This window comes from Rhinopithecus roxellana, chromosome 8, assembly GCF_007565055.1.
Source record: "Rhinopithecus roxellana isolate Shanxi Qingling chromosome 8, ASM756505v1, whole genome shotgun sequence".
In the NCBI taxonomy this organism is placed as follows: domain Eukaryota; kingdom Metazoa; phylum Chordata; class Mammalia; order Primates; family Cercopithecidae; genus Rhinopithecus; species Rhinopithecus roxellana.
Window position 1 is genome coordinate 34770324 of NC_044556.1, and position 16065 is coordinate 34786388.

The 16065-nt window shown below is 37.8% G+C and overlaps 1 protein-coding gene across 2 annotated transcripts in view; it reads left to right on the plus strand.

The window, feature by feature from the left end:
- The window catches only part of CTTNBP2NL (CTTNBP2 N-terminal like), a 65178-nt gene that overhangs the window by 17185 nt on the left and 31928 nt on the right, over positions 1 to 16065 (plus strand). For both annotated transcript variants that reach the window (XM_010359067.2, XM_030936776.1), the window contains exon 3: positions 2156 to 2263. In XM_010359067.2, the coding sequence (XP_010357369.1) occupies positions 2165 to 2263 (99 nt within the window). In that variant the 5' untranslated portion in view covers positions 2156 to 2164. The remainder of the gene's footprint in view (positions 1 to 2155; positions 2264 to 16065) is intronic.

The window sequence follows — 16065 nt, forward strand, 5'->3', positions numbered from 1 at the left end:
GAATCGCTTGAACCCGGGAGGCAGAGGTTGCAGTGAGCCGAAACCTCACCATTGCTCTCCAGCCTGGGCAACAAAAGCGAAACTCTGTCTCTAAATAAATAAATAGGCCAGGTGTAGTGGCTCATGCCTGTAATCCTAGCACTTTGGGAGACTGAGGTGGATAGATCACCTGAGATCAGGAGTTCAAGACGAGCCTTGCCAACATGGTGAAACCCCGTCTCTACTAAAATACAAAAATTAGCCATGCATGATGGCAGGTACCTGTAATCCTAGCTACTCAGAGGCTGAGACTGGAGAATTACTTGAACCTGGGAGATGGTGGTTGCAGTGAGCCGAAATCACCCCACTGCATTCCAGCCTGGGTGACTGCGTGAGACTCTGTTTCAAAAAAAGAAAATTAGCAATTAGAGTTGAGGTTACATTGAAGATGTGTTACTGTGCTTTAAAAGGCTTGTGCAGCATGTCTTGGAACACAATCTAACAACAAAGTGAAGTATGCATTTTATACATGTTCACTTAAAAGCAGTAGCTCTGGAAGGAATCACTTCTTTTTTTGTGTGGCCCCTAGAATTTAATAAGAGTGATAAATTTCTGGAGGATCTGTGAACTGGTCATGTTGTGATTCATTTTCCTTAAGAGTGGCCATTTGGAAATAAAAAGTGGGGAGAGAAATATTTGTTCTACTTTGGAAATTATAAAACATATCTTAACCATACACACTGGTCAGAAGGCCCTTCCAAGATTGTACAGCAGTCTAACTTCTATCTTTATGTGGTTTATGAGAATTAGTCTTGTAGAAAGGATTGAGTTTGTGCCATGCAATTTGCCATTTAACATACTTTGGAACATGCAGATTCTCAGAGAAATGTGAATTTATTAAGTCAGATAAATTCAGTTTGTAGTAGCCTAGCCAATTAAGATGTTTAACAGGCCTGGCACAGTGGCTTATGCCTGTAATCCCCGCACTTTGGGAGGATAAGGTGGGAGGACCGCTTGAGCCCAGGAGTTTGAGTCCAGTCTGGGCAACACAGGAAGACCCCATTTCTACAAACAATAAAAAATAAATTAACCAGGCATGGTGGCATGTATCAGTGATCCTAGCTGCTTGGGAGGCTGAGGCAGGAGAATCGCTTGAGCCCAGGAGGTTGAGGCTGCAGTGAGCCATGTTTGCACCACTACACTCCAGCCTGGGTGACAGAGCAAGACCCTGTCTTAAAAAAAAAAAAGTGTTTAAACATTATACTTTGAGAATTCATTTAAAAGTAAGTTTGCATATAGTTGAATTAAGTCTATTTTACTATACAGAATATAAATATTGTGATAGCTATTGTCTGTGAAGGTAGACAATTTAAAAGAAAAATTTCTCCCATACTCCCAGCAACATTATCTCTTTGCCCAAATTTTGTTTTAACCAATTGAAGAGGGATATCAGAATGTTTTATATACAGTTTTGGAAATTGGTTATCTAAAATAAAACTGGGAAATCTTTTGATGGTCTAACAATTTTTCAGAGAAATGGTATTCATTATAACACAATTTTACCTGAAAAATTAGTGGCTAATTTTTTTTTTTTTTTTTTTTTGAGACAGAGTCTCACCCAGGCTGGAGTACAGTGGCGTGGTCTTGGCTCACTCCAGTCTTTGCCTCCTGGGTTCAAGTGATTCCCCTGCCTCAGCCTCCTGAGTAACTGGGGCTACAGACGCTCACCACCATGCCCAGCTAATGTTTTATATTTCAGTAGAGACAGGGTTTCACCACGTTGGCCAGGATGGTCTCCATCTCCTGACTTCGTGATCCGCCCACCTCAGCCTCCCAAAGTGCTGGGATTACAGGCGTGCGCCACCGCGACCAGCCCTAGCGGCTAATTCTTTCTGAGATTTTCTAGGATGTTTGTTTGTAAACATGTCTGGAGGAAATATGAAAAATTGATCTTTGTGAGTGGTAGTGAAATCAATAATTAAAGTGAATTTTATTTTCTGTTGCTGCTCAGTTTGTGATTAACATCAGAAAACTTATATTTCTATTTAATTGCAACTATTTCCTTTATTAAGGCATTTGATACTATAATTGCCCTTATCTCTCACTTTATTTTTTCTTTAATTGTATCAAATTAACGATGTCTTTGGAGATTGTCTGATTGTTACCTTTGTTTTAGGCTTTCAGGATGAATCTGGAAAAACTCAGCAAGCCTGAACTCCTGACACTATTTAGTATTCTTGAAGGAGAGCTTGAAGCAAGGGACCTTGTTATAGAAGCCTTAAAGGTATGTTAAAAAAAAAAAAGAGGCCGGGCGCGGTGGCTCAAGCCTGTAATCCCAGCACTTTGGGAGGCCGAGACGGGCGGATCACGAGGTCAGGAGATCGAGACCATCCTGGCTAACACGGTGAAACCCCGTCTCTACTAAAAAACTACAAAAAAAAAAAAAAAACTAGCCGGGTGACGTGGCGGCGCCTGTAGTCCCAGCTACCCGGGAGGCTGAGACAGGAGAATGGCGTGAACCCGGGAGGCGGAGCTTGCAGTGAGCTGAGATCCAGCCACAGCACTCCAGCCTGGGTGACAGAGCGAGACTCCGTCTCAAAAAAAAAAAAAAAAAAAAAAAAAAAAAAAAAAAAAGAGAGAGAGGTCATCATACATTTGGAAAGTCATTCATTGGTTGTAATTTATTTAACTAAGGTATTTCTGTAGTTTCCATTGAAGTTGAATGGAGGACATACTGATACTTGGATAGGTAGCCACCTACATGGTGTGATATTAGGGACACTGGTGAAACCTTTGTGTTTTCAAAATAGTTGCCTTAGTTTCTCGATCTGATGTCTAGACCTTGAACTTCATTCTTCTTTTTTTTTTTTTTTTGAGACCAAATGTCACTCTGTCACCAGGCTGGGGTGCAATGGTGCTGTCTCAGCTTACTGCAACTTCTGCCTCCTGCGTTCAAGTGCCTGCCCCAGCCTCCCGAGTAGCTGGGACTACAGGCACACACCACCACACCCAGCTAATTTTTATATTTTTGGTAGAGACAGGGTTTCACCATGTTGGCTAGGATGGTCTCGATCTCTTGACCTGGTGATAAACCCCCACCCTCGGCCTCCCAAAGTGCTGAGATTATAGGCGTGAGCCACTGCGCCCGGCAGAACTTCATTCTTTTAGTTTAGTGGCCCTTAGCTGTTTTTGAATGCTGACCCCTTTTAGATTTGATAAGACCAACTTCCTAATAAATGTATATACATCCATATATCAGAATTTGAAATACAGTATCTGTGAGATCAAGGATCCCGTGAAAACATCCACGGATTCCTTGGACCCCAGATTAAGAATTCTTACTTTTGGTAGTTTTAGCCCATTTCTAATTCTCACCACTAATTGCCTATTGTTATTCTCACTTCTTTCCCCCATTTATCGTCTGTCTCAATCCCTTCATAATTAGGATATGAGTGGGGGTGACAGCTGCCTCTAATGGAAAAATCAGAGGATGACCTTGTTTTCTCTTTTATAGTTTTACCAAGAAAACATCTCTGCTTTTCAGCCTTAGAAACTGTACAAACCTGTAGTTGTTTATGTCTCTATTTACTAATCACTGTATCCTCAGTACCCAGCTTCGTGCCAGGCACGTAGATGCTCAGTAAATGTTTGCTGAACAAATGAAATGATTATACCATTGTGGTGTGTTACTTTAAAAGACTACCATAATACTTCTAAGTGGATGTTGTGAATTACTAAATTTTAAAGCCTCTTCTTATGTGCTCTGCAGCATACACTGCCTTCTGGTTTTAATGTTAACAGATGCTTAGATGCTTTTTGCACATGTTTTCCTAAAATACATTTTTTTCTGCATGAATCCAATTTTGGGTACTATAGGCAGTTCTGATAAGTTGAAAGAGAAGCTTGAGAAGCAAGAGCTAAAATTAAGGGAGCATTTTGATATAAGATACCATTCAGAATCAGGCGCAAGTGTTGTATTTAGTCTGCATATGGTCTGTAGGTGATAAAATTATTCTGAGGCTTAACTCTGTGCAGTTTAGGTGAAATGAATAGCTTCACCAGAAGTGACACATATTTAAACAATCTATTGTTAGATAAAATAGGGGGCAGCTGGGATTAAAATTGTTTCAATCCTTTGAGAAAAGTTACTGCCATAGCATTCTTTAAACTGAATATCATTTTATCTATGGAGTTTTGGGGATTTTTTTTATTGTTATTTGTTTTGGTTCTCCAATATATCATGATTTTACTGCATTATTTGTATAGCTTTTGCTTAACAATAAACACTTGTTGGACTTTATGAACTAATATGGCAACTTACTAATTTTCTTCCTTTTAATATTGGTTCCTAATTGATGCTTAGTGGGTTGAAAAGGTTTTGGTCTTTGTTCTAAATAGCTATGATTTGTTTTTCTTTTCTGTTTTGCTTCCAGTAAAAAAAAAAAAAAAAAAAATCTTTTTATTTTCTCCCTAGCTTCAAAATAGATTTTTGTCTGTACATAAAATCTGTTCTTTAACCTTATATCTCTAAACAAAACCATATGGCTTACTGTCACTTCTCTGGCAAGGCTTGAGTTTCTTTCGGGATATGTTGTAAAGCTCCCATAGGCTATAAGTTGACCTTACCTGTAGAGTTAGAATTGTAAAAGAGCTACATTCCTATTCCAAAATTTCTGCAAAGTGCCAGATTGCAGGTATACTCTTCTAGAGCCCCCATAATTATGTTCTTTTTCTTCCCAGAAGCTTCCTCACCCACTCTCTGTTGCAGCCAAGACCATGTTTGGCATAGAACCAGGGAAAGCCAATAGAAAATAATTTAACAAATTATTCAGTGTCTTGTGTATTTCAAATCTAATTGTTACAGAGGGGACCTGTACTATATTTGGTCCTAATTAAATTTTATTTAAAGTGGTTTTCTGATTTAGAAGGAATCATGTCAGAAAAAAAAAACCCTTCTTTATGAACATCTTTCCCTTTTATTACTTTAATTTCATGAATAAGAACACTAAAGGAATACCCTCTACAAAGAAAGAAAATTAAATTGCTCATGAACTGTCTGGGGGAAGCAGAGAGTGGAACCACACAGTTCAGCAGGAAAGCCTCAGTTCATTAATTCCAAGCAAATCTAGTAAATGGCTTCCTACCATAGTCTGTGATTGCTCCAGAGGAGAATAAAGGAAGGTTAATCAATGGCCATTTTTAAAAACCTGAAAAATAGATTTGACTGCTAATAAAATTTAGATTAAATAGTTTATTTCTGAATATTCCACATCAGGTATATTATATCTGCACATCTTAGATCTTATGCAAAACCACACTAAATGGCTTCTGTGACTAGATAGAATCCACCTTGCATTTATTGGTATCACTTTATTTTAAAGCATTCTTTAAATCATCTATACAATGATAAATGGTGAAATATTACAGCTTTCATGTGGAATTAACTTAAGGAGTCTTGAATTCCTTTTCACTGATGCCTCAATCATAAAACAGGTATAACTCTTTTAAAACTGAGGATAGAACTTTGTTGTGTTTGGCCAAAGGCTGTTGCAAAATTCCCCAAGCAAGAAGATTTACAGGCAAAAATGTTGCAGACATGACAAAGTTAGAAGTATATTTAGAGTACGAGATTATGTAATATATCATTCTATAGGTTTAACTTTGTGAGTTTTTTCAGCCCCAAAGGGTTAAAATGAAAAAATCTAAATGTTATGTCTGTGTTGAAACAAATAATTTACTTTCACTGAAAATATTCTTGAAAAAATAATCATAAGGATCTAATGACAGTGCCAGATACAGAAAACAAAATAAAAGTTACCATGGAAGGTGCTGTAGCTTAAGAACATCACAGCTATGATCATATAGTGGTTAGTACTCTGTGTTGTGCCTGCAGCAACCTCAGTTTGGATCCAAGTTGTGGCACCAAAAATTAAAAAAAGATAACATCGCAAGTTCACTGTAAGTCCATAGTCTAACATCTGCTTTTGGTCATGGCCTTGTACTTATTATGGAAGCAGATTATTATAAAGACTGGTCTGAAATGGAAAAAGGTAAAATTGAACTTAGCAATCACCATACATTGTCATCTATACTAATAAGCCTATGAAGGGAGTTTGCATTTTTTTAAAAAATCAGATATTAGCTTGCTTGATAACAGATCTTTGAAAGTCTTAAATGGACTCAAGTTGAAACATTCTTTGGCACCCATAAGCCTGGACCTAACAATTCTTTGGCCAAAAATGATCCCATTTTAATAGATGGTTTTTAGGAAGAGCTTTTAAGATCGGGATGGGTGGTTTCAATCATTGAGAAAGATCACCTGAACACATGAACACAGGCTATAACTGACAGAAGTCCAATTTCTGTCTAGTTCCCAACTGGGATATAGGGTGAAAACAGAACTTTATTTAGGTTACTGAGTTATAAGGTTTTTATATTTACATTCATAACCTTTATCATAAAACATGTTAATGAATTAATCAGTGACCATTTGTGGCCGTATTTTAATGTGTTTTTTAGAGTTGGAGTGGCTTCTTTTTTTTTTTTTTTTTTGAGATGACGTCTCGCTCTGTTGCCCAGCCTGGAGTACAATGGCACGATTTCAGTTCACTGCAGTCTCCGCCTCCTGAGTTCAAGCAATTCTCCTATCTCAGCCTCTGAGTAGCTGGGATTACAGGCGTGCGCCACCATGCCCAGCTAATTTTTAAATATTTTTGTAGAGATGGGGTTTCACCATGTTGGCCCGGCTAGTCTTGAACTCCTGACTCCTGATCCTCCCGCCTCAGCCTCCCAAAGTGCTGGGATTACATGCGTGAGCCACCACACCCTGCCTGGAGTGGCTATTTTTATTCCTATACTCTCTCTCTTTCTTCTTCTAGAGACAGAGTCTTACTCTGTCGTCTAGGCTAGAGTGCAGTGGCTGGAGTGCGCAGCTCAGTGCAGCCTCAACCTGCTGGGCTTCAGTAATCCTCCCACCTCAGCCTCTTGAGTAACTGGGACTACAGGGGCATGCCACTATACCTGGCTAAGTTTTGTATTTTTTGTAGAGATAGGGTTTTGCTGTGTTACCCAGGCTGGTCTCGAACTCCTGCTCAAGCAATTCTGCTGTCCCAGCCTCCCAAAGTGCTGGGATTACAGGCACGAGCCACCGTGCCAGCCAGTTCCTGCTCTCTCTGAGTAAAGTTTATACATGGATTCCTGGCTTTTCACAAAAGAAACATAAAGATAATTACTAGGCACTCTTCAAAACTATCAACCAGAACATTCAATTAAGTGTAGCTGTTAGGAACGTGAGCTTTCAAGTGAGATGGACTTAGGGTTTGAGCTCTGCCACTCGATTATAGTGTGATCTTAGACAAATTATTTTACCTTGTAAGTTTTATCTGTAAAATGTTGTGGTTATTTTGAGGACCAGATGAGATAGCAAATGCTAATTGAAGTGCTCAGTGCTCATTTACTGTTAGTTATTATTATTAGAACATAGGTTCAAAGTCCAGCCATCCATTTAGGGACAAAGATACATTCCATAAAGCAAGAAATACTAATAAGACCAGGCACTGTTGCTTATGCCTATAATCCCAGCACTTTAGGAGGCCGAGGCAGGAGGCATTATGTTGCCAAGGCTAGACTCAGACTCCTAGCCTGAAGTGCTGAGAGTCTGAGTCTAGCCTTGACAACATAATGAGACCCCCTTTTCTACAAAACAAACAAACAGGCAAAAAAAAACAGAGAGAGAGAAGAAGAAGAAAGAAATACTGATAATATGCTGTCCTTCGTAAGGAGAATGACAGTTCTTCTCAATTAAATCTTTGTTGTTATGAGTGGCGCTTGGCCATTGTCTTGTTTTTCTTATTGTAATTGACAGTTTTGAGTTGACGCATTCCCATCCACACACCGAAAAGCATGTATTTTGAGACAGCAAAGGTTAAGGGCGTACTCTGGGGCATGGAGCAGATGTTGTAGTTCCTTCTCTTCATGATGAAAACAGGAAATACAGGGATAATGCAGAAGGCTTTGTAGCAGATCTTTTTTTCATTGATTTGTTTATTCTTCCATTGTTTGATTCAGCTTATTTTGTTTTTTTGAAATAGCTTTATTGAAGCATAATTGACATATGATAAACTGTATTATTTGATATGTGTAAATTGATGTTTTGATATGTATTTCCCCATGAAACCATTATCACAATCAAGATAACAAACATATCCCCAAAATTTTTATGCCCCTTTTTGTGACCTCTCCTGCCCAACTTTCCCCACTACTCCCTGCCCCTTACCCCAAACCACTGATCTGCTTTCTGTTATTAGAAATTAGTTTACTGTTTTGGAAATTTTATATAAGTGGAATCATATGGAATATACCCCATTTTTGCCTGGCTTCTTTCACTCAGCATAATTACTTTGAGATTTATTCATGTTGTTGTGTATACTGATAGCTCATTTCTTCTTTGTTACTTAATAGTGTTGGCATTATATGTATGTATATACCACAGTTGCTTTTATCCACTTATCTGTCGATAAATATTTGTATTGTTTCTAATTTGGGACTGTAAAGTTGCTGTGAACATTCATGTACAAGACTTTATGTGGATATATGCTTTCATTTCTTTTGAATAAATAGCTAGAAATTGAATGGCTATATCATATGATAGACGTATATTTAATTTTTAAGAATCTGCTCCAGTGTTTTTCAAAGCGATTGTACCATTTTACATTCCATGGATATATCCAGTTGCTGCATATCCTCACCAAAACTTGGTATAGCCAGTCTTTTTTATTTTAGCCATGCTTATAGGTGTGTAATATCTCATTATAGTTACAATTTGCATGTTGTTGGCTGTTGTTATTATTTCATGTACTTACTAATTTGTTCTCTGTATTGTGGGGGTTTTTTTGTTTTGTTGTTTGTTTGTTTGTTTTAGAGATGGGATGTCACTTTGTTGCCCAAGCTGGAGTGCAGTGGTACAGTCATGGCTCACTGCAGCCTCAACCTCCTGGACTCCAGCAATCCTCCATCCTCAGCCTACCCAGTAGCTGAAACTACAGGCACACACCACCATGCCTGGCTAAGTTTTAAATTTTTTAGTAGAAATGAGGTCTCACTATGTTGCTCAGGCTGGTCTCAAACTCCTTACCCTAAGTGATCTTCCCACCTTGGCTTCCCAAAGTGTTGGGATTGTAGGCATAGTCACCAGCCCGGCCTGTGTTGTTTTCTTTGGCGCAGTGTCTGTTAAAATCTTTTGCCCATTTTTTTTAAGTTATTTGTTTTCTCGTTGTTTAGTTTTGAGAGTTTCTTATATATCTGGATGCAAGTCCTTTATCAAATATATGTCTTGCAAGTATTTTCTCCCAGTCTGTGACTTATTTCATTCTCTTAACTCTATTTTTTTTACAGTTAAGATACTTAACTGTTATAGTCAATAACAATGTATTGTATACTTGAAAAATCACTGAGAATAGATTTTAAATGTTCTCACTACACAAAAATGATAAGTATGTAAGATAATACATATGTTAATTAGCTCCATTTTGCTGTTCCACAGTGTATACATATTTCAAAACATCATGTGATGCACTATAAATATTTACAATTTTTTATTAATTAAAAAATAAATTTTAAATAAATAAAAACCCAGCCATAATCTAGACCAGGAAAAAAAAAGTGCATCTTTTGTAGGCAGGAAAAAAGAAAAGATACTTAACTGTGTCTCATTTCATTCTCTTAACAGTATCTTAAGAAAAGATACTTAACCTTGTCTCATTTCATTCTCAACTATATCTTTTGAAGAGCAAAAGTTTTTCATTTCCATGAAGTCCAATTTATCAGTTTTTTTTGTTCTGTTTTTTGAGATGGAGTCTCGCTGTATTGCCAAGGCTGGAGTGCAATGACGTGATCTCAGTTCACTGCAACCTTTGGCTCCTGGGTTCAAGTGATTCTCCTGCCTCAGCTTCCCAACTAACTGGGATAACAGGCACACGCCATCATACCTGGCTAATTTTTTGTGTCTAGTAGAGACAGGGTTTCACCATGTTGGTCAGGCTGGTCTTGGATCTGACCTCAGGTCATCCACCCGCCTCAGCCTCCCAAAGTGCTGGGATTACAGGCGTGAGCTGCTGCACCCAGCCTATCAATTTTTCTTTTATGGATTTTGTTTTTAATGTTATATCTAGGAAATCTTTGCCTAAACCAAGGTCAGAAAGGTTTTCTCCTGTTTTTTTGGTTTTTGTTGTTTTTCTTATAAGTCTCATAGTTTTAAGTTTTACACTTAGGTCTATGATGTATCTTCAGTTAATGTTGTTATGTAGTATAACATGTGGACCCTTTTTTTTTTGCATATAGCTCTCCAGTTATTCTAGCACCAATTGCTGAGATTATCCTTCCTCTTTAGAATGGTCTTTGCATCTTCATCAGTCAGTTATCCCTATATTCATGTGTTTATTTCTAGACCCTCTGTTCTGTTCTTTTGATCTATTTGTCTGCCTTGATGCCAATACCACACTGTTTTGATTATCGTGGCCTTGTGGTAACTTAAAATCAGTTAGTGTTAGTCCTCCAACTTGTATTCTTTTTGAAACTTGTTTTTCTTATTTATGGTCCTTTGCATTTCCATATGAATAGAATCAGCTCGCCAATTTCTTTAAAAATCTTGTTGGGATTTTGATTGGGATTGTATTTAATCTAGAGATCAATTTGGGGAGAATTCATATCTTAACAACATTGTGTTTTTCGATCTATGAATATGCTATATCTCATCATTTATTTAGGTTGTCTTTAATTTCTCTCAGCAGTGCTTTGTAGCTTTTAGCGTATAACTTTTTCACATTTTTTTGTCGGATTTACCCCTAAGTGTTTCATGCTTTTGATGATACTGTAAATGGTATTGGGTTTTGTTGTTGTTGTTTTGGTTTAGTTTGTTTTCTTGAGACAGGGTCTCACTCTGTCACCCAGGCTGAGTGTAGGGGCATGATCATGGCTCACTGCAGCCTCAAGTCCCCAGGCTCAAGTGATCCTCCTGCCTTAGCCTCCCAAGTAGCTGGGACTACAGACACACACCACCATGCCCAGGTAGATTCTTTTTTTTTTTAGAGAGATAGGATCCCACTATGTTGCCCAAGTTGGTCTTGAACTCCTGGACCCAAGTGATCTTCCCATCTCAGCCTCCCAAAGTGCTGGGATTACAAGCATGAGCCACTGCACCCAGCCAGTATTGTTTGTTAGATGTTAATTTCTGATGGTTTATTGCTGTTTTACGGAAATAAAATTGGCCAGTTGGGATGGCTTACACCTGTAATCCCAGCACTTTGGGAGGCTGAGGCAGGCAGATCACCTGAGGTCAGGAGTTCAAGACTAGCCTGGTTAACATGATGAAACCCCGTCTCTACTAAAAGTACAAAAACTAGCCGGGCAAGGTGGCACACGCCTGTAGTCCCAGCCACTCAGGAGGCTGAGATAGGAGAATCATTTGAACCTGGGAGGCAAAGCTTACAGTGAGCTGAGATCGTGCCACCACACTCCAGCCTGGGTGGGAGAGCAAGACTCCGTCCCCTCCAAAAAAGAAACAAAATTGATTTTTGTATACATTGATTTTATATCCTGCAACCATGCCAATAAACTCACTTATTAATTCTAGTAGCTTTTAAAATAAATTCCATGGGGGCCTGTCACAGTGGCTCATGCCTATATAATCCCAGTATTTTGGGGCCTAGGTGGGTGGATCATTCGAGTCCAGGAGTTCAAGACCAGAATGGGCAACATGGTGAAACCCCTTGTCAAAAAAAAAAAAAAAACCAGCTAGGGGTGGTAGCCTGCATCTGTAGCCCCAGCTACTAGGGAGGCTGAGGCAGGAGACTTGATTGAATCAGTGAGATTGAGACTGCAATGAGTTATATATAATTGCACCACTGCACTCCAGCTTGGAAGATAGCATAAGACCCTGGCTCAATCAATCAATCAGTCAGTCATTTTCATTGGATTTTCTACAGACTATTATGTCTGCAAATAAGGACAGTTTTACTTATTTCTTTCTAATCTGGATGCTGTGTGTGTGTGTGTCTGTCTGTCTGTCTGTCTGTCTCTCTGTCTTACTACATTGACTAGAACCTCTAGTACAATGTCAAGTAGAAATGATGGGGATATCTGTGTCTTCTTCCCAGAAAGCATTCAGTCTGTCAAGTTGTTAGCTGTAGGTTTTTCGCAAATGCTCTTTATCAGATTGAGGAAATTTCTATTTTTAATTTGTAGGGAATTTTTATCAGGAATGGATGCTGGATTTTGTCCTGCTTTTTCTGTACCTATTAAAAGCATAAAAATTTTTATGCCCTTGTTGTGTGTCTGAAGTATTGTGTGAAAGAGAGCTTCATCCCCTTTTTTATTGACCTTCTCTGAGATCAAGTAGAGTGATGTGGGGTAGCTTTTTCAGATTTATTCTGCTGCTTTTTAGAAACTAAATTCTGTAATTTTTTAAATTCTTTAATTTTTAAAATGTTGCTGTGCTGGGCACAGTGGCTCACACCTGTAATCCCAGAACTTTAGGAGGTCAAGGCAGGAGGATCACTTGAAGCCAGGACTTGAAGACTAGCCTGGGCAATATAGCAAGACCCCATCTCTAAAAAAAGAGAAAAAAGAAAAGAAAGTAAAATTTTGCTGAGTAGAGTCTGGTAATTAAATCATTTTCCCTATCGCAAAACTTTTTTGTTTTATTTTGTTTTTGAGACAGAGTCTTGCCCTTCACTGAGGTTGGAGTGCAGTGGCATGATCTTGGCTCACTGCCGCCTCTGCCTCCTGGATTCAAACAATTCTCTTGCCTCAGCCTCCTGAGTAACTGGGATTACGGTTGCCCACCACCACACCCAGCTAATTTTGTATTTTTAGGAGAGACGAGGTTTCACCATATTGGCCAGACTGGTCTCAATCTCCTGACCTCAAGGGATCTGCCCACCTCAGCCTCCCAAAGTTCTGGGATTACAGGAGTGAGCCACCACACCTGGCCTCCCAATGGCAAAACTTAATAATTTAAAAATCATAAACATTTCAACAGAAGAAACAAATAATAACTCTACTGCTTTTGTGAACTCCTCTCCTTTAAAGCAACTTTCCTTTGTCTTTTATTAGTTTTAATATTTTATTGGCTGCTTATGATCGTTTTTCCAAAGACAAAAATACAAAGTGTGAATTTTTATACCTGATAGAATATTATTACCCCTTTCCCAAGAATAACAGAAATAATCTATTTGAAACTATCTTAAAGGCTCCTTTTATGGTAAACCATTTAAGTTGATTTTTAGTGGATCAGTCAGGAAATAGACATCAAAATTACCATTCCTTTAGTATTTTTCTGAAGGCATTTTTTGTCATCGTTAATCTGGGAGTACAAGAACATGCATTCTAAAGGGGATTGTGTTTATAGGTGACATCCCCTATATCTGAATGCTGCTCCAAAGTCAGTTGTTGCAGAATAAGTAAACATAGTATTGCTTCTCTGTTTTACTTTTGGGTAAAAAAATTCAGGATTGGTTTCTTTTACTGAATTTACTAATCTTAAGACACCTATTGAGGAGAGTTGCTGTAGTCGACATGATTTTACTTAAAAATCCATTTACGAAACAACATTTTATATAAGTTACTTCCAGTTACCCCTCAAACAACCCATGATAACATAGTTATATTGATCTGGCAATTAAGTCTTCAGAAAAAGTAAATCCTGCTGGGTGCAGTGGCTCACGCCTGTGATCTCAGCACTTTGGGAGGCTGAGGCAGATGGATCACGAGGTCAGGAGATCGAGACCATCCTGGCTGACACGGTGAAACCCCACTCTACTAAAACCACAAAAAAAATTAGCTGGACATGGTGGCACATGCCTGTGGTCCCAGCTAGTTGGGAGGCTGAGGCAGGAGAATCACTTGAACCCAGGAGGCGGAAGTTGCAGTGAGCCAAGATCGCGCCGCTGCACCCCAACCTGCGCAACACAGCAAGACTCTGTCTCAAAAAAAAAAAAAAAGTAAATCCTTTATTAATAGCTACATGAATTGGGTGGTATATCCACATGATGGAACATTATGAAGCCATTTTATAATAAGATGCATATGAAAAATTTTGAATGACATAGTAGTGTTCCTAGGACAAAATTAAATATATCCTTTAATCTCAATTATAAGTATTTTATATATATAATATATATACACAAACACAAACACACATATACACACACATAAAAGACTCAAGCAAATACATTGAAATTTGTAGTTTGAGTGTTAATAGTGGTTGGCCCTAGGTAGTGGAATCATATGCATATTTTAATTTTTTCTTCAGAACTTCTGCTTTATATCTTAATTACTTTTATTTCAGAAATGTTGATTTTTTTAAGTAACAATAATCTTGTACAACACATTTTTTTCTCAACTCTCAGTTTATTAACATTCTTGCCCAAAGAAGATACTTTAGCCTTCTATTATTCACTTTGTGGGAAAATACGTTAGAGCTAATCAGACCTACCATTAAATTCTTCTTTTTTTGTTGTTCCTGATATTAAGTTAATGTTATTTCTTTCCAACCCACCTGAAATAACTCAACTGTCTCTGCCTAAAAAACCAACCTAAATTTCCAAACTATCCAGAAAAAGATTGCAGAGTTTGGGGGAAGAAAAAAGAAGACTCGAATAAAGATACCTTTTATCGTACCACAGTCTAAAGAGTTATCTTTTAAACATTTTTGAAATACATTTCACATTTCACCATAATCCAGGACACATATACACACCTATATACTTACACTAACTAAAACCAAAATTTCACTAGAATTTACTTTGTGTTTTACTATACTATAATGTTTGCACTATACCATACTGTACTGTAATATTTTCTGTTATACTTCATTTTTCTTTAAATGCTGATTATGACCCCACTAGACTAGTTTTATGATCCACTAATGAGCTGTGATCCAAAGTTTGAAAAACATTAGTCTAACGCACTTCCTGTAATGTCTTAATTTGTTTTATAGTGGCAAAATTGTACTTTGTTTCATCTTGGCAGGTCCTGAGACTGGAAATAAGATTTATTTAGGTATGTTTCTTATAAAATTCTAAAAGAATTTTGCTGAGCTATGGAATCATAAGCTATTCCCAAAGTTAATTCCTTTAACAAGAACTAGCATTGTATATAGTCCTCTATAGTTTTCAGAGTGTTTCTATGTGTGATATGTTGCTGAAATCTCTATACCCATGTGAAGTTGATATTCTACATGCAGATCCTGGAGCTCATCTCTTGTAATTTAATGTATTATTTTCAGATTAACCGTGCTCAGCTAAATGAACTATAGGATCTGACCATAAGAGATAAAATATGTTTCATTATAAACTGTACCTGTAAAGGTGAGGAGCAACTGGCACTCTCCTATATTGTTGTCCTCAAATGGTTGAGGAGAGTTTGGAAATATCTATCAAATTTAAAAATGCAGAGCCAGGCATGGTGGTACTCGCCTATAGTCCCAGCTACTTGGGAGGCTGAAGTGGGAGGATCATTTGAGGCCACAAGTTCCAGGCTATAGTGTAAAATGATTTTGCCTGTGAATAGCTGTTGTACTTCAGCCTGGGCAACATAGCAAGACCCTACCTCTTTCTTAAAAAAATGCATGTATCTAGAAGAAATTTCATTTCTAGGTATTTCTGCTACAGATGTTCTTAAGCCTTTACAATACAGATGTTCTTAGATCTGATCTTTACATAATAAAGTATATGTGTGAAGATACTCATTACAGCATAATTTGTAGAAACAAAATGCTAGAAACAATTTAGTGTCTCTTATTAGGGTTCTAGTCAGTAAATTATGGTGTGATTGTAGAATAAAATACTGTGAAACTATTAAAATGAAAGATCTTTATATATAGTAAAGAAAGTCACAGAGCTGTGTACTAAATTCTTAAAAAAAGACAGTATTAAGTTGCCACTGGTGAAGCCAGAAATACGTCTCACAAAGCCTCTTCCTTCCTTCCTTCCTTTTAGCTTGGTTCTTTTGAGAATGGTAGGAACTCCTCTAATGATCTGTTCTAGGAAGAGCATGAAATTAGTAAGAGGGAAGTGCCAGATTCTTTTA